At 30.0% G+C, this 27333-nt stretch overlaps 1 protein-coding gene across 1 annotated transcript in view; it reads left to right on the forward strand.

The window, feature by feature from the left end:
- LOC108721051 (elongation of very long chain fatty acids protein AAEL008004) overlaps positions 1–27333 on the forward strand; it is a 35899-nt gene that overhangs the window by 3588 nt on the left and 4978 nt on the right. The window contains exons 2-3 of the mRNA XM_018445374.1: positions 17691–17763; positions 24495–24685. Coding sequence (XP_018300876.1) covers positions 17703–17763; positions 24495–24685 — 252 coding nt within the window. The 5' untranslated portion in view covers positions 17691–17702. The remainder of the gene's footprint in view (positions 1–17690; positions 17764–24494; positions 24686–27333) is intronic.

Raw genomic sequence — 27333 nt, forward strand, 5'->3', positions numbered from 1 at the left:
GGTTAAATTCAATTAAATAAAATTTGTTGAATTAACCAAATCTGCAAACAACTAAATGTGTTCAGTTAGTTGAATAAATTTTTTTTCTCAGTGTATATACCGGTATCAACCATACCTCTATTCAATAATAGCGGTATACGAAAAATCGAGACCAAATCCGGTATTGGACGTCAAATACCGGTATTCAACCGAAATTTTCATAATACCGGTATACGCATAATATTTCGATAATTGATTCACATCTAGTGCTATTACCCTATATTTTATTTGAAAAAGATAACTTAAAAATAAAATACTACTGCCCGAAACGACGCCGGAATTGATATTTATGTCGATGATAAATAATGCAGACGCAATCTTTCCAATATATTTCGAATTCTGTCCTCTGGGGTCATAAAAAAATAAGACAGCAGATAGTAAGAATTTTTAAGATTTGCTCGATAAATATTTAACGAAGTATTTAGATAAAATCTTTTAACAAAAATATTAGATTTTTTATGTCACTACAATTTATTTATTAATCCCTATGTCTCTATTTCGTACCTTTGTGAAGCTGGCCCCACTTTTTCAAAATTTGGAAAAAATAAGCAGAATTCTGGTTGTCCCCCGAAGACTTCTAGAGTTCTCTATCAGTTTTAGAAAGAATTCTGTTGATTAAAACAGTGAAAACACCATTTGAAGTATCGGGGGACCAACTTCTCGAATCTGAAACTTTGAAGGGCTATAACTTCTTTATCATTTATTTTAGTATTTCGATTCATATAGGATAATCGATAGAACTCTTTGGGGGGTTATCAGAATTTGTATCAGAAAACCCGATTTCCAAACAAGATTTTCTACCTGTACGAATTTCGAAAAATTCGAAAGATTTTTTATCATTAGGAAGGTGTAATTTCTTTCCTGATATAAAAAATTGAAATCTGAAAATCCAGGGTGAATGGGAGTCAGCGTGATAGTCAGTACGCAGAATTTAATCTCAAACATCTTATTTCTTTATTCCATAAATTCCAAAAAACGTTGTACGTTTCGATTCACTTTGGAATCCTCAGCAATACAATAAATACTGTTTTTCCCTTGAATGCTTAAATGAAGTCACCATCAAATTTACAGATTTAATGTGTTGTAATATCTGTTAGAACATTAAACCAAAAAATCTTTGGCCACATTATTTTTAAACAGAAAAGTAAAAGCCAGTGACTCACCCCAAACACACAAAGAAGCCATCTTGAAACATTGGATCAAATGTTAAAGAATACAATAAAATAACATTAAAAAATTAATCATTAAGTAACAGTTCTTATGAATTATAATACATATTTTAATAATAGATCGTCAGAAACATAACTAATATAATTTAAATAATAAGTAAGACATGTCGGTCAATGAGTAAATATTAAAAGAGGGGGTAAAGTCTCAAAATAAAAACAGTGATTTTTTTCCTATCCTACCAGTAGCATCTATAGTTAAAACACAATAAGCGTCTCATGCTTATGCCTTTTGTATGTTAACTGTTGCTCTTGAATCCCATACATACAATAGAATGAATTCATTTCTTCTATATTTTGCACTTTGAATATTCAAAACTTATATTATCCCGAACTATTCGTAATACAAGAATTTTTTATGGAATCGGTACTTTTCATTTACAAACGTCTATCCGATTCAGCTTATTGTTTCGCTTTACGCAAAACAGTTGCGTCGAAAAGAATAGGTAAAACATCATCGCCAAATGCCATTAATCTATTAGACTCTTCATTTACGCCATACATTGGCATCTCTATTTATACCTATTAACTCGGCAGCAATTTTCTCACACAGTGCAAATTTTAATTGTATTTTTTGTTTATAAATAATTTCCGCAGAAAAATTAATGTGCAATTAATGTGCAATTAAAAATCACATCGCTTGTCTTCGCAAGCTTGACCTAAATTTCTTCATATTAGAGGTGTTAATGTTATCTGATATTGTTATACTATATGAAGAATGGAATTAAGAAATTTTTTTCCCGTTTATACGCAGGACGAAACTATTGTTTAAATGTAAATGTGTAAAAAACATATTTATTGAAAATATATTTTTACGATATTTTTACGAATAATTATCATGACAATCATAATTATTTAGAATGTTATTATAATTATAATGGTGCCATTATTTAACTTCAGGAAAAGCATCAATTTCGGCATTGTTTTGCTAATAAAATATTTTTAAATTGTAAATGAGTAAAATATTTTCAAATTTTCATTAAAAAAATATTTTACTCGCAAAACAATGCCGAAGATGATGTTTTTCTTGAAGTTAAACAATAGCATCTTTATTATATATTCTAAACCATTTAATTGTCATGACCTCGTAACATGTACGTTACACGGTCGCGGTCATGAGAAAGCTATTGTGCATGGAATGTATTACAGTATTACAGATTAGTGTCATTTAATTTACATTTCAACTTTTTGTTTCTCAAGTTGTGCATGTTATGATTAAACTCGTTAACTATACCAAGGTCACCACAATACTGAAAATCAGAGAATTGTCAGAAAAATCGAAAACAATCAGGCAAATCAGGAAAAAGTCAGAAAATTTTGCAAAATTATTTGGAAAATAAAGTTCTTGTTTTAAAGAAGTTTAATATACATACATCACACCTACGCAGTTTTGGAATACTATCAATTAATAATTAAAAATGCAAGCAGTGTTAGCACATATATAATAGTAATTTATGTTATCATATATTAAATTGATTTCTCAACAAAATATTTAACGGGGTTTCCAAATCAGAACGAAAATACAAAAAATTTAAAAATATTGGAAGTTAGGGAAAAATATTATTGAGTCATGAAATTTTATTTGGAACTCAGGGGAAAGTTATAGAATTTAGGATGGGGAATTTGTGACAACCTTGTGTACCTAAGAAAGAAAAGAATAACACGCAAAGTTATAAGATAAGCAGAGTAACAAGATTAAGTAATGTTTAAAAAAAACTTTCGTTTGTCGTTGTCCCGCGCGCGTCCGCGACCGTCGTAACGTAACGGTTCAATCGGCGTTTTCGGTAAAGCTGCGCTGTAATCATACGCTTTACGCAAATTTTACTTTCGTTGTAATCGCCAAGTCTCGCTACTGGTGGCTCGAGTAAACCATTCAAACGCTTTCTCTCTTACGTTCAAACTGCGCGTTGCTGAAACGTTATATTAACTGATAACTAATAATCATAACTCGCAGTGAACTTGTTGATGTCTCTTAATGCTTTTATTATATCTTAATTTCTCTGGTACGAACTGCGCAACTAATCGACAGTTAAACTACCATTTGCTCTACATTCGATTTCCGCTCCATAAATTTCGTCGGATTTCTCAACAGAATTTTATCGAGCGCCCAAATGTCAGTTGACATTCTATCAATTAAAAATATAAATTTCCGTACTGAAAAGTTTCAAGCTCATTCTAATGCCCCACGAATCGCACGTGCGCCTTCGTGTAATGTCCACCGACATTGAAAATGTTGCTCGGAACAAATAAACGTCGCGACCAAATACAATGGAACAGTAACTTTATAATTTGAGTAACTTTATAATTCACTGCAAACGGCTGCAGCGAAGTTAATTGAACTTTACGGAAGCAATAAAGTCGCATCGTTTCGAATATTGTCACTTTATGATTCTACACGAACATTAATTAAATACTTGCATTGAAAAAAGGCTGATTGCATTATTTAGAATTCTGGTTGAAATTAGACAAATCAAAATTTTTTGGTTCAATTATTATAATTCTATAGTTAAGACAATCAGAATTCATATGATTGATATGCTCAGAATCTTTTGGTACGTCCATTTTCAACCACAAATTTTTCTCAGTATGTAAAAACTGGCTAATGTTTTGTATGGAATATATAAATTCAAAACATATACATATATAATTTTCCCTTTTTTCACTTTAAAATATTTACATGATTAATAAGAATTTCTTATAAATTTTTTTATTTTAAAATATTCGTTGAAGTCAATATTATAATGTCGAAAAAAAATGTAGGATGTTTCATATGAATGATATTTTTATATGTAATGCTCTGTTTTATCGCCTGTCCCTATAACCACAATTGTGATTAGCTTACAATTGGGCAGCTAAAATTACAATTAGTTATGAGAAAAAATAGTACTTTACATAAAAGTATACATAGGAAAAAAGTATACATACGAAACATCCTAAATTTTTTTTATTAGATACTTATATTTAAAGAAGTCCTTGAAACTATAAGTGTAAAAAAAGGACTTATTGTTTGTATATCAGAATCTGTTTCGCTTCAAGAAGTATCAGAAAATACGAAAGATGTGAATTGATTCTCATGAAAACACTAATCGCAATTTTTTACTGTTTTGATTTCAGCATCATATTGTATAATAGTCTTTTTTGGGAAGTTATATAAAAATTCGCAACATTTCTACTCGTCTTATTAAAGTCGATTCATACTATAATTTATTAAAGATCTACATCGTAAGGTGTACAAAGGAAAAATACATAATAATTATATTTTTCTAACGATAACATCAAGTCTACATTAATAAGGGTAAGCTTGATAGTATCAATAAGTGTTACGTGAACGTTATCTGTATTTTTAGATTTCTAATTTTTTAATTAACCCTTTATTGTTACACTATATTTTATTACGTATACAACACACTGGGTTATTATGTAAAAATATCGCAGAAAAACGAACATAACGATTTTTTTCAATCGGAACGCCATATTGAGAAATATACATAGTAACAAGAAAATGTATGTATGAAGTAAAAGAAATAGTTAGATATGCCATACTGATATCAAAGGATTAATTGCTTAGAAGCAGGGTTGATAAAAGAAAAATTTTAAAAACAAAACATTGTGTTTTCTTTTTAAATATATTTTAAATATTTTTAACATAAAGTTTTAAATAGTATTAAAAGAAAGAGATACTTAAAACATTATTTAAAACATCGATTAAACATGTTTTAGACATATTTTTTTAACAACCCCTGCTTAGAAGCTATATCTAGGGTTGTCATAAAATTGAAAATCAGGAAAATGTCAAGGAAATTGAAAACGATCAGGGAAATCAAGAAATTTTGCAAAATTTTTTTCGAAAATTAAAATTCTTGGCTTTATATAAGTTAAATATACTTACATCACACCTACGCAGTTTTGAAATACTACTAACTCAACAATTAAATTCAAGCAGTATCAGCAACATTAATAATTTACATTGCTGTGTTAAATTGCTTTTCGAACAATATATTGAGACGGTTTCCAAATCAGAGAATCAGTCATGTGTAATTCTTTCCTTAGAGCGGAAACGTGAAAGGTGAACATTTTTTGTATATAATATGTGTGTATATACATACGTGCATAAAAATTTTCACTTTTCACATTTTCGCGTTAGAGAAAAAGTTATATGATTGACTTCCAGGATAAAAATTAAAAAAAGTTCAAAATATAATGTATCTAGACTATAACATTCTATTTGTGGAAAATTGTTTATTTGTAGTATTGATTCAAATGCGGTTCGCAAAATTGCGGGTAATCATTAATAATGCGCGTCGCAAGTAAGTACCGTGTTTACATGATATCTTTGCTCAGAGTTACTGCTGTTATTAAATAAATGAATAAATCAATATCGTATGTATATGAAGCAGAGTATCGGAAACGCAACCGGTTTTCTGCTTTTCGACTCTGCGGACCATCTGTTTATCCATTATTCAATATTTATGCAAATCCATTCGAATTACGTCACACATCCGCAACTACATTCTGCTGACCGGATTAATCGAAACAGTCTTGTATACGGCCCGGAAAAAAAACACAAAGCATACTGTGTAAATATAGAATCCACGCGCTTTGACCGCATAGTCGCGTGCTAACGTTGGACTATCGATAAAAGTCTCATTTCTACGTTCGATCGTTATATTCTTGCACAGCATAAAGTTTAATCCTTCGTGTTTTCATCTTTTGTTACAACGGAATTTTTTTAATTTTACAATTGCAGTTATACGTCAGACGTATAAAATTTAAAAGTTTTTATTAGTGTCTAAAAATTAATATATATCAAAAGCTGATTTCCATGTGACTATGTATCTTGTATGATTACTAACGTTATATCTTATACCAATATTATGCGATATTGCAACGATACATTCTTTCGAAGAATTTGCTTACGAAAGAATTAAGAGAAAGTGCTACTTGCATGGTTGATTACGTACGCAAGTTTCAAACGATTCCTGCGTATGGCCTATTTCGGTTAAAACTGATTGAATTATAATTGTTGATTAATTATTAGGCCGGATTCTATTTTAAATAAAAACAATGACTGAAATCAAGGCATGTTCAAGGCAAAAACCGATAATCTGATATTTAAACTTACTTTACTATGGATACGTGTTATTCGAACAGTATATAAACATTCACGTGACATTGGAAACGCACAAAGGAAACATTTGGAAAATGAATAAGCTGAGTGTAAATCACGTTGCTCACAATCATTTTTTTCTATACTGAGTTTCTATACGCAGTTCGTTTTTTTCTATATTGAAAAATAACTCTGGTTGAAAATATAAATGAATTAAAAAATTTTAATCTTATCAATCAAAATTTTGATTATTTCAACTAGAATTATAACATTATAAATCAACCAAAAAATTATGATTCGTCTATTTTTAACTAGAATTCCAAATGCAACCAGACTTTTTCTAGCCATCAAAATGTACATATATGTTCTGCAGAAAAAAACAATTTTACAACTTTTGTTCTTTCTTTAATATGATTAGTCTTGTCTTTAAGTCCTCACTAGATCTAAATGTACGAACTACTCTCTAAATCTGAATCAATGAATAATTACTGATATTAGTTTTAAGTACACACCTGGGAATCAATGTTTAGTATATAAATTCAATGTATATATTGAAACTGATATGCAAATATCGGTATTTTAATTATGTAATGCTCAAATTCTCTTTTTTTTTCTGTTAAATTTTACTGATTCTGATCTAGAGAGCATATTAGAAAAAAGAGTCTGATTGCATTAATTAAAATTCTGGTTAAAAATGGACAAACAAATCAGAATTTTCTGATTGAATCTATTATAATTCTAAAATTGTGAGATAATCATTGCAGAACTCTGATTGATATGATCAGAATCTTCTGCAATGGTTCGTTCATTTTCAGAAATTTTTCTCAGTGCAGTCTTACTAAAGGAATCTCACAACAGTTTAAAAGCTGTTGCGTTAAATGTAATCATCGAAATATAGTAAGAAAAGTGCTGATTGTTAACCACATGATTCAAACGCAGCTTATATACATTTTTCAAATATTTTCTTCGTACATTCAATGCTACGTGAATATCTATTGTTCAAGTAACACGTATCCGTAATAAAGAAAGTTCAAGTATCAGATTATCATTTCATCGTTGTTCGCGATTTCTGCCTTGATCGTGATCGTTGTGACTGAACGTGATGGTTTTTACCTTGTAATCTTTGTCGCAATGTTATTCATCGCGATAACGTAATCTCCTGTTGCGATTAATCGAAAATGTACGAGGAAATTCGTGGCAATTGTAAGCAAAATTCACTGTTATTGTTCTTAATTACAACTCAAAGTATAATATTCTATTCACGATATAAAAACGATAAAATCGTAATTATGTTCACCGGTATTATTTAATCTTTATTACGTGTCTTTATTTCGTATAATCGGCTGTATTACTGCGAGACGGTAAGTGAATACAACTTTCTATTATACTCTCAGACAGTCTCGGAGAACGCTATAAATAACGCGAATTACATTTACTTACTATAAAAATCATAAAATAAACGCTGTCGTTTTCCAATTGAATTTGTGCTATATAAATCATGGAAACATTGTCATTTTCTCTGCTTTCTTATTTCCGTTATTTACCTTTCACAGAATGCAACGTATAATACATATTTTGTACGCGAAACCTCTTAATCTATTACAGCTGATTGTCCGTCAAATGATTCATATAGCAATTTATCGGTTAAATATAATGTAATATGACGTTTGTTATTATTTATTTAAATATTCCACACGTATATTTTGATACTAAAATTATTCTTGTGATAAAATTATTCTCTTATGAAAATCTAAATTATTAGAATCATATGTGCCAAATTTACATTTTCTTGTTTAATTAAAATAAAAATAAAAATAAGTTTGTGACTCCAAGAATAAATCAAATATAAGTAAAGTGCCTATAATATTTTTTGTTTAACTACAAGGCGTCTATTTTTTAAATCTTACGACTTTTCTTTAGTAAGATTTGTTGTAATTCATTATATTTCATTGTATGTCTTGCCTCAAAAGATACCTAATACTCTATTTTGGTATTATTATATCCCGTCCTGTAAAGGTTAAATAAAATGTTAGAAATTATATTCAATATAGTCATTATACATAGTAGGTATACTTATAAATGTAAATATTGCACATTTCCATTGAAATTGCATTAACCCTTCATGGTCATACTTCAAAAAAAACCACACGATGGTTACTCTGGGTTAAAATAACCGGAACGTTTCTGAAGTATTACCAAATCAATAGTATTAGTTCCATCGATTTAAAAAAATTACAGTATATAACTTCATCCTTTAAAAAAAATGGAACAATATCATTGTAGTGAAAAATGTAATTTTAACATTAAAAGAAAAATCGTAAACATGTTAATTTCGGAAAAATGAGTATTTTTATTTAAAAAATCATAACTTTTTAAATATATATATATATATATATTTATAATATTTTCAAATGCAGTTTTAGCCTAATACTCTTGAGATGATGTACTTTAAAAAAGGTTACACGTGTTTCAAAAAAGGTTACACGTGTTTCAAAAAAGACATTCGAAGGATACAATCCACATCTTGTTTATTTTTCGCAATTTAATGCAAAAACGTAAATCATAAATTTTTTTAACGAAAATGATGCGTTGGTCACACTTCCTGACACTGACCCGAGAAAAAAAACGCTTTTTGCGCGAATGACTGCTAGACGCAAACTGACGGTCCGATTAAAAAGCTAAGCATCTCTATCGATAGTTGAAGCTTCAAATCTCCAGTCAATGGCAGGTACGCGTTTTGTTTTCCGATGTCAGGAAGAGATTCTGAAATCTAGCGTGAAAGATAATGCTCGGGTCATTTTGACCCACAGTGACCATGAAAGGTTAAAACAAGTTTGTATTACTCTTTTGTATGTGTTTTTATTTACGCAGAAGTAAATTTACAATTTTAGTCTGTATACATAATACTGCCGACAATAAGGTGTTATTATAATTTGATTGATTATTACGAGATATCGCAAATTAGTATAGAAATTTTAATCAAACACGCAGTTCTATTGAGTTTGATTAAACGTAATTCGATGATTCATGGACGATATTTGCGATAGAAAATTTAATAATTGATAACCTTAATAACTGATAACGTACCGTGGCGCAAAATCAAGAATGACTGTTTGACGACGCGATTTGCCGTATTATATATACGAACGATATGAATCATAACCTCTCTATATACAGGAAAAGCTAAGAACTGATTCTTTTAAAATTTTATTTATCACAGAATACCTCAAGATAACAAACATTATATATATTTTTTTATTACGAACTTTTTATTAGGATATAATATAATAATCTAGAAAGATTATCAAGAGTCTTTTAAATAGATAATGGTACGAAACTTCCGTAAAACATTAATAATAGTACACAGTAAGAAAACTCTAAAGAAAAACGATTGAATCAAATTGGTCATATCAATCGTTGTAAGAATATTTTTGAAATAATTTGCATAAATAAATATTAAAAACAGATTTAATGGCTTATTTGCTAGGAATAAAATTTTATTTCGCCCGTATTTAAATAAATATTTATTTCAGTGAAATAAATGTATTTCTCACAAATATATTTTTAGATATCTTTTTCTCAGTGTAGAATTGAATGTTTAAATTGAATATTATATGCTTATTTATGATTTCTGGAATTATGTACATAATATTTGATAATAAATATTTTTTTATTTTTAAATTTAATTAATGCCTATTTGCATGTAACAATAGTCGATGTTAAATCTTTTCTATTTTTAAATTAAATTGATGCTCATTTAAAATTAAAAGTAACGTATGTTTTAGTTATATATTTTTTAAGCTTGAGAGAAGAGTTTTATTTTTGAATGCATACACTGAAAAAAAAGATTGGCTGCTGCAACCAACTAAAAATGCTATGCCATATTTTACCATCTAATTTGCTGCAGCAGCCAATCTTTTTTTTCAGTGTAATCCTGTACGCAATGCTAATTAAGATTCCTGACAAATCATTAATCACAGATCTTCAAATTGATGACATCAGAAGCGAAAAAACTAAAATTCTTGCAAAATATCTATATTAAAATAGAAATGTTTTTTAATAAAATATCATTTATATTTAATAGCACATATTTGTAAAGTAATAACGAAAACTCCTTTCATTTTGTAATAGAGTAAATTTATATTTATATATTTCAATCTGACAGCTGTCATATAGCTTGTTTCGTTTTCTGGTTAGACATGACTTTGAAATATAGATATGTTATTTGTTGATTACCAGAACATAAGAAGTTTTTCATATTTTACAAATCTATTCTATCGATTGCAAATGTTTTATTTAAAACAATACTGTCATTTTAATATAGATTGCAAGAACTGTTTGTGTATTCTTCTCGTTTCTGATGTCAATCCAAGATAACCGCATTGAGTAGGCAGGAGCTTAATAAAAAAAAAGAAAAAAATTAAAAAACATTTAAAATTATGATAAATAGATAAGTACTTGATCTAAGAAAAATTGATCTATAGAAAAGAAAAGAAAAAGTAACATTTTATGTAGTGCACTGTGCACTTAAAATGTATAATAATAATCTGCCATTATCTGTCATTATGTTATTAGCGACTGCAATTGAATAAATATTACACCAATGTCAAATAAGAAAAAAAAAAGAAAAACATTTAAAATTATGAGATAAATACTTGATCTGATAATGAGATAAATATGTACTTAATCTGAAAAGAATTAAATTCTGTTCTATTCTCTCTCTTTCTCTCTCTCTCTTTCTCTCTCTCCCCTCCCTCCCCCTTGTGCATTTTTTATTATTACATATAGTAACGTAACTCAATAGTAAAAAATTTTAATGATTCTAAAATTATCCGTATGGCCTAGCAAGAATTATTGTGCGATAAATTACACGATTTTCTATTTAAATATCTATAACAATTGCTAGAAATCATAACAAAATTGATAGACGATAGTTAACACAATTTATGTACAAATAAGGACTTTGTATATCGCACAAGAGGAATTAAACGACAGTGATTTAAAAGGCAAGTTTGTTTTTAAAATCTAATAGAGGGGAGAGAGAGAGAGAGAGCTTTTTTTTCCTTGAATAAAATTTATATTTTCTTTATTCCTTCAAAAAACATCTTTCAATTATTATAGTATAATTTAGCATTTTGTGAAAGTTGTATTATCTCGAAAAATATAAAAAATCGAAAGAATTAAAAATAAAAATTAAGAAAATAAATTTTACCGTATCGTTGTGGTAATTAGACGGAACCCATAATTACCAGTTTGTAATTTGTGTGCAAAATTGATTTATTGAAAACGCAAGTCCATGAAACAGAAATGCCTAATTTGCGTCGCCAATAAACTAAGGTGACCGCCATAACTACGTTAACGAAACATAAAATCTTGTATGTAAAAATGCTTAAATGTCCTCTTAGTATATAGGATTAAGTTGGTTATAAATTTTGCAATACAGGTAGATATATACACAGAATAAATAGCTATAAGATACTATAATATGATACATTCCGAAAGGTTTTTGTTTACTGGCAGATCCCATTACCCCCGATCTACAATAGGGTTTTAAGCCTATTGTAGATTACTTAAGTCATAAGAAATGGGCGAATCACAGTCGATTATTCCCCTCGGATTCGATTGTAATTGGTCAATTTCTTATGGCTTAAGTCTTAAAACACCTATTGTAGATCCGGATTTAGACGTAATCCAGAGCTGTCCAAGGTCGGTGTTTTTTACTTGAAATCGAAATGTGTCGGTATTCACACCTATTACCATTCCTATTCCTTACTTCATTGCTGTTTTGTCATAAGCTACGTTTACACCGTGCGCTTAGTCCGCGACCTATACGATAGGTGTCTTTGTTTAACCTATAGGATAAACAAGGACTTCTATTGTATAGGCCGCGACCTAAATGCACGTTGTAAACATAGCCAGTGTGCGACGCTTAGTCTCAGGGACGACACTTTGAAATCATTAAAAATTTTTAACTTATGTCTTTCACTATGTTTAAAAATATTCTTTTATTCATATTTTTATAGTTAAATATACTATGAATACTAGTATCTTATAATATTAGTAACAGAATACTTTTAAACATAGTGAAAGACACGGGTCAAAAACTTTTAACGATTTCGGACTAATAGTCGTCCATAAGACCGAGCATCACGCACTGAACATCCATGATGAAGAGAGAAGTAGAAACGGTAATGGGCGTAAATACTGACTTTCAATTTCAAGCCAAAAAACACCGATCATGGACAGCTCTGATGTAATCTCTTTTGAAATCAAAATTATCAATTTTATATAGGCGCCTTAGGTAATCTTTTTGCATTTTTTCTCGCATCAATTCACGCACGGAAAAAAAAAAGTAGCTGTCATAACTAAAAACTGCTTGTGGTAACTAAATGGCAGGTGTAAAATATGGACAGCTAAAATATAGATATTATAGCAGCAACAGCAAACCATTTCGCTGTAGTTTATAAATTGATAGTTACGGCAGCTAATATATTATAACAGACTAAGATTAGCTGCAGAGAAAATCTTTTTCGCGCTATTGCGCATCACAAACAATTATTTAAGAAAACATAAATACGTTAAAAAATTAAAGCAGAATCCAATCGAAATACTTGTAATCTAATTTGTACGATATATGATCCTCCTGTGCCCTCCTTTATGCTATAGCTAACTCTGGTGCAATTGTTTCTGACACGCCGTAATCGTGTATTTAGTAACTTTCTCGCGGCACACTTCGCGATGCCGAAGGTGGTCTCTCTCATGTCACTTTTCCGTCTCCTCTTTTTCTCTTTTCCCTTTTTGTTTCAAAGACCTGCCATCGACGTCTACTCACCTGTCTGTTTACGTAATACGCGTAATCGATCGGAGAAGCTACGCCACGTCGAGAGAGCGAGAGAGAAATTTACGCGACTCGATAAACCTTGGCTAAATCTCGATTTGCACCGGCAAATGCTTTATCATTATCGGCATTATCTCTCTTAACCATTTAATGATGATACATGCAGTAAAACATAAAAGGCTCTTCTCGATATAAAATTTCAACGATAAGAAGAAAAGAGATCAATAAGAACACAATCACAAATTATGATATAGTAAATCATATAATGGCTTCTATAACAATCAAATTTTTTTTAATTAGGTTCCTTTCTGTTGCTAATTAAATCGAACACAAATGAAAACTTGAGATGAATTTTTAGATAAAAACAATTTCATTAAATATATAACGATAATAATATAATTAATTATTCTGACATATTGAATATATTAGATATTCAAAGAGTTGACATGAAAGATGACTTCTAACAAAGCCATTGCTACGGGAAAATTAATTGGATACCTTGTCATTGAAAGCTTTAAGCCGTAAGAAATTGATCAATTAGGTACAGTCGAATGCGAAAAAAATAATTGATTATGATTCGTTCATTTCTTATGACTTAAGACTTAAAAACCTATTGTAGATCCGGGCTAATACTTTCAATGACCAGGATCTACATGTCATTATATGTTACACAATCAGTCTAATCTAAAAACGTTAAATATAATAATAAAAAAATTCCTTAACGTTTCCAGTAAAAGAATACGGATAATAAACGGTATTTAATGACCATATCATACTTTGATGTAGAAAAATAATTCTTGTTCATAGCTGCACAACGCGAAAAGTTAACTCGGCGCCGTCTTTACACCGCTTTAACAATCATCATGTCTGATTCGCATGCATTAAGTGCACTTATCAAATATGAATTAACTAACTACGTAACTGTATGTACGTAGATTCGTATTCACGATCGAGCGCATAAATACGCCCACATATACAGTCGGTCGCGTTTGATTACGCCTACCTTCCTTGCACCGAGATTAGAGCTCAGTGTGTCAATGACAACGTCATCGCGGTCGTCGTTCAATGAAAAGATTCGACGAAATGTTAACTCGAACATTCTACGAGTGACCGTTACTTCGACCCACTAACAGACGACATGCACCACGATATATTTGACACACAAAATTGGAACGGGGCGTGAGCGTATTAAAAACGCACATAAACACTTGAAAAGAAATTAAGCCAAAATAATTGATACACAAGACACAGTTTAAAAGAAAAAGTAATAGCTTTCTTTCAAAATTATAATTTTTATTTGCACTGTATACTATATCTTTATTGTTATATATTATATACACAATAAAAAATCTTGCGTATGTTAAAATTTCCTTGTGTTACCATGTTTTGATTATTACTTCAAATTACTGTAAAATTAACGTATAACTGATATATTATTATTTTTGTAATGTTTTCATGTGTTAAATTTATGTCACCTTTGTAACTTAAACTTTGTATATATGTCAATTAAAAATGGAATATTATTTTGAGTATTTTTAACACAATTATTTCAATTAATTTACATGTCTCAAAGTCAATTTAATATTCTAAGAAAAGTTATAATAAATCTTATCATAATCGTTAATTTTGACATACAAAATAATTAAATTTTCTATTACAAATATTCTATCACAATTTCAGTTAAAATAATTGTTATCGTGTGTTAATTTAACACAAAAGATAAATGTTCTTTTGACGTACTTGTATGTTGATACAACACAGAATAAAATATAATTTACACTTCAAAATAGTTACAGTAAATGTATTAACACAAAAATTCATAATATTAACAAGTATAATAATATATTCAATACAACATTTCGATGCATGTTGTATATACGATCGGGACGAATGACAATCCAATATCAAACTGTCCAGACAAGCGTGTGATTATAGCTCAGCGTTAGCGTAGTTAGGATTACCACCCAAGAGATCTTAGGTTCGAATCTCATCGATACCCCATGCGTTTTCAGGAATATTGTAATATATATCCAATGCGTTGTTGTAATTATATAATAAGAAAGAATAATATATGTAAATATAAGTTAATTGTACGCGCGTACATAAAAATAATTAAAAAATTTTTTTTTCCTCTGCGAGAACGTATAAGATCCTGACTTTTTTCTGCACATTATACGAAAGAAAATGTTCTATTAACATTTTTTATGATTTACTTTAACTATATACTCTTCTATGTAGTTTTTACTTATTTTATATGTTATTTTTACATCACTTTTACAATCAAAATAACAAATATAAATGTAAAGTATTATGTCAATTACTTAACACTACTAGTTCGTCAATGAATAACACAGGACGAATGAATTACTTTAACTTAAAATTTAGAGTGGACCTCCTAGAACATGTAAAAAATGTTAAAATTAACATTTCTTTTTTTACTGTGTAAGAGAGTAACATTATTAGGTGTTCACTCACCTCTCAAAATAGAAATTATATTGATCAACTCAATAATATGCAGAGTCTAAGGTAGAGATAAGTTATCGCAAACACTTATATACTTTTTGATAAATTTGCAATCGATTTCTTTCAAAGTCGCATATGATAACAAAAATTATTGGTAAACAGAAGAAAGCTCTTCTTTTTCATCGCAGTATTAAAATACTGATTATAATTGAAATGTATTTCCATGCGACCGTAAAGACATAGCTGAGTTATTCAAATTTTTGAATGATGACTCTCAGCAAAAGTCTCTCCTCACTCCCTCCCCGTCTTTATAAAGATTTCACTTATAATATATACTATTCATTTCCATATAGTTTTCATTCAGAACCGTTACTAATACGCAAGAGGAATAAGAAGTTCGTTTTCTACTGAATGAAAGCATCATAATACAAATTAATCGATATACAAAAGAAGTTATATTCAAAAATACAAAAAAAATTAGATTTTAGAACGCCCGTAGTATTCTATAGCTCCTAAGATACACTAAGAAAAAAATATCTTTATTTCAAAGAAATATTTCTTTGCTCGTATTCAAACAAATTATTACTTTGGATCAATGAAAAATTTCTTTGAAATTAAAATATATTTTTTAAAGTAAAAAAAATCTTAATTTTTTAACATTAATTGTGTCTTTTCCGTGGAGATCACCATATTAAAGCTTTGGGAAGTTATAGTGAATTTATACAGGAGTCATTGCAAATCATCCTCACTTTCTGTTAATAGCACGGCATATCACATCGTCGGCATAACATAGTATTTTAATTTGTTTATTTCATACTTTATATCTTGCGTCCATCGTTCTTAGCTTCTTAATTTATTCATTAATTGTTTTCATTCATCACGAGGTTAAAGAGTGTCGGGCTTAAGCTGTCTCCTTGTCTGATACCTGTTGCTATTGGTACTGCGTCAGTTAGACCCTCTGGTGTTTTTATTTTTATTGTGTTGTTTCGGTTCAGATCCTTGATGATTTTCAATAGGTTGTTATTGACTCTGTGTTTTCGGAAAGTGTTTATCATCGTTTAGAATTTATAACTGTTTTAGCATATTTTTAATACATTCAATTCATATTCTAGAAGCTATAAAATACAGGCGTTCCAATATCTATTTTTTTTATATTTTTGAATATAGCTTTTTTATAATTAATAAGATATATTTCATAAAAATATGTTATATTACAGTAAAATGTTTTATAATCAATAATCAAAGACGACATAACATCATAAATAATGTTTATTTACGAATATTTCGACTTTTTTGTCGCAGATTAATCTCGGAAAATGACAAACGCCAAATTTTCTCAAATTTTTTCCTATTGCTTGTCGTGTCAAAGTATAAATATAATTGATTTTTTAATTAAAAAAATTTTTTTATTTTATGCAAATGATTTACACATTGAACTTGTTAAAATTACGCTAAAACAGGTACTCTACATTTTCTGATTTTGACGTGATGTTCAAGTTAGTATTATGTCTTGTTAAAAATTAATTAATCTGTTATTTTAAATTTCGGCACACATACAAACACGAAAGTTATTCTTTTTATGTTTTATATTTCTGATAAAATTGAATAAATCAGGAAGATCTCAAAGCTCTTCTACGCTTTCGAAATCTCTGAACATATTAAAGAAGTTGATTTCTTTCGAATGAATAATCTAAATAAAAAGTTGTTTTTACGTAAATATTTTTTTATGAGTAAAAAAAATGTGCATAATTCTTTTCATACAAACTACTAAATACATAGGAAGCGAGATAAGAATTAAGTAAATCTCGGAAAAGGTCAGATACCGATTTCGAAACAATTTTTCCAATTGTGTAAAATTTGTTATAATTCATTTTTCATTGTATTCTTTACCTCAAAATGTAACACTGTTTCAGCACCACTATTATAGGAGTTCTCTCATTCTATTAAAAATACTCACCATCAGCTATTCTTTCGAAAGTACAAGCAAAAAATAATTCTTACTATATTTTACTTTCAGATTCTATTCAAGATGACGAGCGCAGTGACAAATCTGGTGCATAGTTATAGGGACCTTATGGACAATCAGTCCGGTAAGTCCATTGCGTTTTAATTATATTCTAACATATTTTAACTCCTACATACAAAGCTTTCCTGCATTTTTTAAACTTTCTATATATATAATTATAATATAGGACTTTTTATAAATTCGCACGTAAAGGCTAATGAAAAATGGATCGAAAGAGTATAATATCAATTCTTGTATCATTGTAGAATATTACAAGCATACATTATCATTCCAAAAGTTGTTTCGAAAATTCGTTCGCTGTTATATTCCAAAATTAGTTATTACGAAATGGAGATCGAAAATTACAGTCATATCACCGTAAAAATAGGTTGTTTTGCTTATTATTTAAGAATATATATTTTTTTTAACAAAATGAAAAAGTTATGAAAAAACCACGGATATTTGAAGTAATACAATGAGTTTGACGATTTAGAACCTGGATCAAAAATTATTTCAACAAGAAGTATTTTAAAATGAGCAAATTTTCATTTAAACTAAAATTGTATTGTTAAATATAAATATCGATCTTATTTAACTGTTTCATATGTAGGTATATAACATTTATTTTTATAAAGTTTAAATTTCCAATTCCAATCTCTTTTGCAGAGACTATAGAGGAGAAGGTGGTATTATGGCTAAAATACATATTGTGGCCTCCCTTAATATCTCGGCTATTATATAGCAAATCCTAATGATTACTTACGGAATTATTAGTTCAGTAGCTCGCCGTTACATCATGATGTTAATATTACCAATACTCAATAGCCAGCACTTATTATAACGCATTTTTACTTTCAAGTATTTTGAAACGTTTCTGAGGTACACTTTAACATTTAATTATACTTACTCCCCCTCATTTTTCTTAAACTATTATCACATGAATATATATATTTTTGAGTGTGTTATTTGCTATTTAACATTTTATTTGACTGTATATATTTTGAGTTATGCAAATTTAAACAATTGCATAGCATTTTGCTAATGTGGCTCTCTATGGATATTGATTACTCACGGCCTCTTTTTTGAGGTTTTCATATCAAAATAATTATTTGATATGTTCGATTGTAGCTCTACTGTTAATCTATAGTTTATATTAGGTGCACTATTTTTAGTACTGAGATTTTTAGTACTGAGCAATTTATACGCAGAATGTTATGTGAATGTATATACATTCATTTGCATACATTTTAAAATGTTTTACTTTTTTGTTAATTTTGTAACCAAATACTATTTTCTAAACAAAATTAATATTTTAAGACTATTTTTATGGAAGGCCACATTACCACCCATTTTTTTCGTCGAGTCATTATGCAATGTCGCCACATTTTTATCCTAAGTATTTGTATCCTAAGTAATAAATATTTCGTAACTTTAAGTCTAGAATCGATTCAACAACATTTTAACGAATATAATTGTCAAATTTTAAACTTAAATATTGATTATTAACAAAGTTATTGTGTAAAATGTAACTGGGGTGCCATGATACCATCTTCTCCTCTATATATATACCTGATATATTCTTAAAAAATTATTGTTTATTCTATTAATTTAAATACGTTAAATATATTTATTAATAATATGGAATATGGCAATGTGATAACAATTAAATCGATAATTAATTTGTTATTAATTAAATGCAATGCCCGTCACATCGCAATAACATTCGATTTTATAATATAAAGATATCTGATTTAAATCTCCGGAGATATTCATAACCTTTTCTCTCTGAAACAATCTCGCCCGGTGCTATTAAATTATTAAGGAAGAAGAATCACCAGCGTCATGATTGACATTTTCGGAAAAACATTGACGAACATGAAGCGCGATTAACGCAAATATAAAAATTTTTAACGGTCGTTCTTAGACTTCTCGAGCTAATATTTCGTCGAATCTCTTCATTGAATAGCGATAACATCATACCGAATTTTAATCTCGGCACAAGAAAGTACATACCTATTAAAAGCCTTTTGAGTATAGAATCGAATCGAACGGCGATAAAAAAATTGTTCGCTGTATTTTTACAAGACTTGGTAAATTCATGAGATTTAGAAATAGCTCTTAATACGTTCCGTATTGACATCATTGTGTCAATAAGCCATGTATTCACGAATTAATGTAATCGCACGGTGAAATCTCTCCTTACGTTACCGGTATTGTGTAATACCAATAATTTCGCAAATATGCTAATAGAGGAGATGAAGTAGAGGACATTTACGTAACGCGGCCCATTAAATGGCCCAGTATTGGATGTTCAATTAAATGACGTGATATGTTAATGGATGAAAAAGAAGGAGATCACGTCTAGCACCCGACGTTTTTGCCGATCGAGTGGATCATACAAGAGAAGCTGTGCAAATTTATTCAAGAGATCGTAAGGACGATGGAGCTTTTTGCCTGAAATCTCGCGAGTATTACAACCGAAATTTCAACGATTCCCAGAGTCTGTTTACCGCGCGTATTTTCACGGCGACGAGAAACCCTCCCCCTCTTTAGAATCTTCCGGCATGGCGCGAGTCAATATCGTGTCGTAACGCCGGCAAGCGTTCGCGTTTCTAATTTCTCCGAGAACCGTCCGGAATCCTTGACCGCCCGTTTTCCATATGAGTCTGACAAGTCATTCAGCTGTGGTTCCTGTTCCGATATCTTTCGCGATATCCGCATAGCGATATACGAGAGCGAAAACGAACTCCACTACTTTTGATAAGATCTTATTCGTTCGCCACTTTAAAGTTTAATTCTGAAGAAATCTATTTTTAATTATGTAATTTAAGAAGTGTCAATTCTCAAGGTTTTTAGAACGGAAAGATTTATTCAAATTAACCGATTAAAGATTCATAAATATAAATAGACATATAATTAATGAGAAGATATTTTTACAAAATTTACATTCTGAATTATTTCAGACATCCGTTTAACTTTCTCGCGAGCGAATTGAGGATGAAAATGATCAGAAAATAAAAGTACATGGACAGTTTTGCTAAAGTATCTAAAAATTTAGATAGATACAGATCTGAAAATAATTTTGTTGAACCAGAATTATGTAGAATGCTTAATCGTTGATGACAATACAAAAAGTTTTATACTCATTTCCACTAATGTAGATTAACTTCAGATAATAATCTCGGTTCGACTTCATCTTTTTCTAATTTTTGGAACTAGAAAAAGATGAAGAGTAAGTTGAACCAAGATTAAAGTTAATCTACATTGATGGAAATGGACATTAACATTCTAGCAACTACAATATAAAACACTCACTTGAATCTAGATAACAATTATTAATTAATTAAAAGTCTACATAATTATTTTGATGGTCCAAACAAAATTATTTTCGAATCTGTAGTTAATTAAATTTTTTAATACTTCAACAAAATCATATTGGATACTTCGTACATTATAGTTGGAAAATTTGTGTTAAATTCAACACATTTTACGTATTCACTTAAATTTTTATGTTAATTTAATACAAGATGAATATGTTACAAAGTACACAAATAAACGCAAAAAAATTAACACAAAAATGTAATCCTGACGTGGTTTATAAATAAACTACGGAAGCATATTTTTTCAATAAAATTAACCTTTACTATATAAGGTCGGATCACTAGTGATCGAGCGAGATTCCTGTTTGTGCAAGTTTCTTTGAGTCTTTCGGTAATTTTATAAATTATACTACATTTTATTATTTTCCAAAATGAAATTTCAATATTTATTCTAAAAAGTTGAAAGATATGTTGGTGAATTTTTATAGATTTTTTGAACCATTCTGAATAGGTGAAACAAACGGACAGATTCTAGTGACCCATTTGAACGGATGAGGCGCCAAATTGTACTTTGTATTGTAAAGGTTAATATTTATGATATGTTAAATTAATTACGTACTTTATTCATTCATGATACCTGACTCTCACTCAATCATTCATCTTAGAATTTACATTTTAAAACACATTATTTTTACGTTATTTTTGTTATGTTCATTTATAAATTGTATTATTTGATACTAAAAAATATTGAATATCAATTTAAGACAAGATATTCAAAGAACATAATCACATTATGTTAAATTAACACTCGAATTTGTTAAAAATTCAACACAAAATTTTCACAAAAACGTGAGTGAACCGTTTCTAACATAAATACAAAATATTTTTTATTATGTAGCAAGGAAATCGAATAAACGAAAGGTATAACTTATTGGCAGACATTTTAATTATTAACGTGATTAAAACAGAATTGCATAGAGATAATTAAAAGATCAATCTCGCAACGTGCCGGCAATTACGGGGCATCCTGTATAAATACGCCTATTCCAGAAAACTGAGAGAGCTACCGTAAATAATGGACGACTGTGGCGTCGATACGGCGTTGACGGGGTAAGATCGGCGTTATCTTTAATTGGGGCGTGACGAGAGCAAGAAAATTGCACAGTCGTCTGATGTTTCCCCGCGGCGTCTTGAAATCGATGAAAGTTAGCAATCCGTTAGCGTTGGCGACCAATATATTTTTTTTTCTTTTTTTTCTCCCATTAACATCTAGGGACGAAGGAGTTTTCGTGTCATGCGAAAAACAGACGTAATTCCGACGGAGCGGCCGGCATCGACAATCTGTAATCGGTGACGGACTCATATTTTTCGCTAATCATATAGGCCGTACAGAGACGCAGAGGCGCCTCATGCCATTTGCTCGATCGTTGCAATACCCGCCCTTTTGTCGCATTGTTGATTTCGTCAAAGTCTTCGCATAAGATGTTACGTAATATCCGAATGCACGAATAGACGAAATTCGATGCAATATTCACCGTCGCCTATCCGGCTTCAGTTTGTCATTACAGTTGCGTTCCTCGTAACTTGCCTGCTTGCACCCACTTTCCTTTCCGATACCAACCGGCATACGCTTGTTATTGGGACATCGTTTTCGCGTCGCCTTTTTCTCTCATCGATTAGCAGACCTTCTCTTGTGTATCCAACTTTTCTACAATATCGATGTGCATCTTTTACGTAAGGTTCAATGGATGTTTTCAACGTTTTTTTCATAACCGTAAACTAAACGATCAAATTGACTTGTTAATTAATAACAGCGTGCTAAAACCGAAGCGTATAATATCGATGACAAGCTGTACTGCATCGTCAGCTTGTAATCGAGTCGGTCAATTGTGTGTTGACTAAGAGCCCAAGCGTTTCGCTGAGAATGTTGAAAAAAGCGGAAGAAGAGAGAGAAAAGAGAGAAAGAAAAAAAAAATCGTTCCATGTATCGGTCTCGTAGGTATCCGTCAAGCCGCGCGAGTGCGAGGGTAATTTAGTGGAAGGCGACTGCTCACTCATTCGCGCCTCCTGCACGCACTCGCGCCTTTTTCTGCTTCCTCCTCGTCGAGGGTGGATAGAAAAATGGCGCTGGCGTTTTCTAGAGTGCTCGGAAGATTGAACATATTGCTGCTTGAAAATCATCGCGGATAATACAGGGTTGCCACAAAATTCGAAATCGAAGAAATCAGGAAAAAGTCAGGAAATTTTACATAATTTTGTGGAAAATTAAAATTCTTGGCTTCAAGAAAGTTTAATATACGTATACGAATACATCGCACCTACGTAATTTTGGAATACTATCAATTTAACAATCAAAAATGCAAGCAGTATCAACAACATTAATAGTAATTCACATTACTATGTTAAATGATCTCTCGATAAAATATTTAACGATTTCCAAATCAGGACGAAAATGCAAAAAAATTTTTAAATATTATTGAAAGTCAGAGAAAATCATGAAATTTTGTTTGGAAATCAGGGAAAAATTATAGAATTTTAAATGCACGCGAAACTTCAGTGGCGTCCGATCTGACATTCTGCTATAAGTTTATCTTGTATTACAGCCGATACTGGCGTTACAACATCGGCATATCCATTGTCGCGCAATAGTGTAACGAATTCTTGCCCACAACGGTACTTCCTGTCGCCAGTTACGAATTTTGACCCCGTTACAAGTGTACATCGCGTGAGATATTGCATAATACGGAGACGACTTTTAAATTGTTATTGCGCGCTCCACTTTCCAATGTACATATAATTATACTTTGCGAAACATCGATGTTTTTTGCATGATCAGAATTTCGCTTTATTCTTTGACCCTCCCCAAAATCTTTACCTTCTTTTAAATGATTTCACGCCCGAATTTACCACGGCTTCTTTTCATCCATAAACATAATGGGTAGGTATACACTGAGAGAAATGTTTGTAGAGAATAAACGTACAAGAGAATATACGTACATTTATTTTGTTGGTATTTGACTATCAAAAAATTTTTTACTTTTTACATTTAAAAATTATATTGTTCTAATTGAAATTTAATTATTACAATAACACAATTTTTTAATGAAAAAATAAAATTGATAGGTATATATCAATAAAATAAATGATTGTACGTACCAAAACATTTTTCTCAGTGTAGATTGCGCATTCCCCGATCAACTCCATTAAAAAAAAATAAACATCGATCAGTATCTTTCTTCAATTCTATTAGCATCTCTCTTTAACTCGATAATTTAGAAAGAGAAAAAGAAAGAGAGAGAGAGAGAGAGAAAAAGAGGTAGAGAGCGATAGCGATATGATTCAAGATTCAAGCCTACCTCACTTTTTTTATACCGGTAGTCACAACTTCGATTTAGATAGGATGTGCAGTCTATTTTCATTATATCTACATTTTTATCTGTAATTGTCTCTTGTTTTTTAACGTTTAATATTTTACTTATATTCTCTTTGTTCCCAGATTCCAGGGTGAATGATTGGGTAATGATGAGCAGCCCTTTCCCAACCCTGGCGATATGTCTGTCGTACGCTTACTTTAGCAAGGTTCTGGGACCGAAATTGATGGAAAACAGAAAGCCTTTTGATCTTCGGGGAGTCCTCATTATGTATAATTTCCTACAGACTCTCTTCTCCATGTGGATATTTTACGAGGTTCGTTTTTCTTACATATTTCTGTAACGCCGAATTTACTGTCGCTTGAGGGGAGATTGGCACATTTACTATAAATACACATGACAGCGAAATTTCTAAATCTCTTCATATACGAGTACATGCACACATATGTGTTCTATTAATTATTGATAAGATCAAAATCAAGTACCATAGAATTTATGACATAGGTGACATATAGATAAGAATAATCGAAAGATAAGAGAATCCTTTGATTATTCTTATCTATGGATCCGTAACTCGGAACGCACCCTATATGTCATCTACGTCATAGATTCTTGGTAGACAAAATTATTTAAATAAAATTGAAGATAGAAATTAGATATCTCAAATTTGTTCACACACACACGTCCAAGTATAATTAATTTTATATACGTTAGTAAACATTGGAGTAACAGTTTTTGTAAAAATTCACGATCCACAATCGTTATTTGCGGAGGTCGACAAGATTACTTCTATAAATTCGTAATCACGGCGATTTGACCGCGATTGTCTTCCCGCGCGGCGATCGACGAGGAATTGCCTTCAATTATTTCTCCGCCTTTTGTTTCGACATGGTCAATAACTACTGTTGGCTCCAACAGGCAATAGTATGCGGTTCCGTGGAATAATTTCGAGGGAAATCGCGGTCTTCCAAGAGTTAAAATAATCCTACCGAAAGAAATACTTTGCTGAGTGAGTTGCTCAGTCCATTTGATAATTGCTAAAAGCACTTTGAGATGAAATTCCGAAATAAATTACTTTTCCGAAGCATCAAATAAATATTTTTTACGCGGTATTAATTTTTTCTACTTCTTGATTTACTTATGTTTACGAATAAATATCTAAATTATAGCTATATATATATATATATATATCATGAAAACATTCTAGCAATAAATGTCTAACCGAATAGTGACGTTTCATAAACACGTATCTAGATTGCGATTAAAATTTTTAATTGTTTTTATGAACATAATTGTGAACATGTCATTGAAATAACAAGCTAAGAGACTTAGAAATATGGCCAATTTGTGGTAATATACGATTTATCTGTGAACGCAAAAGGAAATGATAATTGCCCAATTAAATATTTACTGCTTATGTCGAAATAAACAATGCAGATTATGTACATATTGATCATGCATATTTATTAGTATTATAATTTAATCGAGACATATTTCTTGCATTAATATCTAGGTTCCTAGTATCATGTCCCGCACTTCGACCTTTTAAAAGTGCTTAATTACTACATCTAGAAGCACGAATAATTTAAAGATAATGTTGTAAATACGAAAACAATGATTTTTAATATGATTCAAAAGATTTACTTTGTTTGAATAATTAAAACTTCATGAGAAAGAGAGAGAGGGGGGAGAGAAATTATATTTTTGCAATGTATTTATTACACTATTTATTGTATGCTTATTCATATTTATTTTCCATTTTTTATTCTGTAGCGTATTTATTTTCCGTTTTTTATGTACACGGAGAGAATTCTCTTTTAAAAATTACCCTGAAAATATGGTAGTTGTGATACAATACAATATTTTAAAGATTTTTACCATGCACTTCAGTAAAATTGATAAAACTTATTTTATACTTTATTGTAGTTTTATTAAGGAATGAGAGAGATTTACATTAAAATTCTTCGAAATACAATGTTGTCTCACGACTGTCATATTTTCAAGGTAAATTCTAAGAAAAAATTCTCTTCGTGTAGTATGTATACATATATGTAATATGTATGTATGTATGTAAGTATCTTTCAGACTTGACCGATTCGTTATCCATATTTAAAAAGATACTAATCGCATCTGAGTTCGCGTAGTCAATATTGCGTACACATATCATGATACAGTTATATGCGCATGCACGTTATCGATGTCACGCGAAAATGATCAAAATCTCGTCACATCGGATAAGTGATAGATCACGATAATATTCAGTGTTTCTATTTTTTTTTGTATCAAAGATATTAAAAAGAGATATGTCATGCATGAAGAGAGACTTTTATTTAATGTTTTAGCTAAAAAATCAATTTGCTATGAATTATCTTTTGTTTCAAGAAACAACTTATAGACTTTTATATATAATGCTGATAATCAGTAAATATACGGATAAAAGAATTCCAAATGATTTAAATATAGATGCTTAATATTTTTAGCCGAAGCTGCATATCCACATATGTTATATGATAATTACGAAACAGCGCGAATGTGTAATTCACTCACATCTACATAAATTTGAAAAAACAGAAAAAAGAAATCTGCGTAAAGTGGGTTTTATTATATTTTCATGGAAATTATTTTTACATTATAATATATTTATAAAATGTATATTTTCTCGTGGTTTTTTAAATATATTTTTTGAAAAATATCAAACAGAATACTGGACAAGTCTTTTTGTATTTTATATTTTGTAAAAATCTCGAAATAATGCGAAAAAAGTATTCTTACTTTTTTCTTTGTCAATTTTGTATAATTCTTTACTTTATGTAAATTGATATAATAATTTATTTTATATCTTGAATTTTCTATCAAATTTGATGTTTTGTATAATTTACAAACTGCCTTTAAACTCTCTCACAATTCTCTAATTTAAATTTATCGAAAAATTTTTCTTAATATTTAAATTTTTGCAAATTTTCA

The sequence above is a fragment of the Mycetomoellerius zeteki genome, unplaced genomic scaffold (genome assembly GCF_001594055.1).
Source record: "Mycetomoellerius zeteki isolate Tzet28-1 unplaced genomic scaffold, Tzet1.0 scaffold158, whole genome shotgun sequence".
NCBI lineage: Eukaryota > Metazoa > Arthropoda > Insecta > Hymenoptera > Formicidae > Mycetomoellerius > Mycetomoellerius zeteki.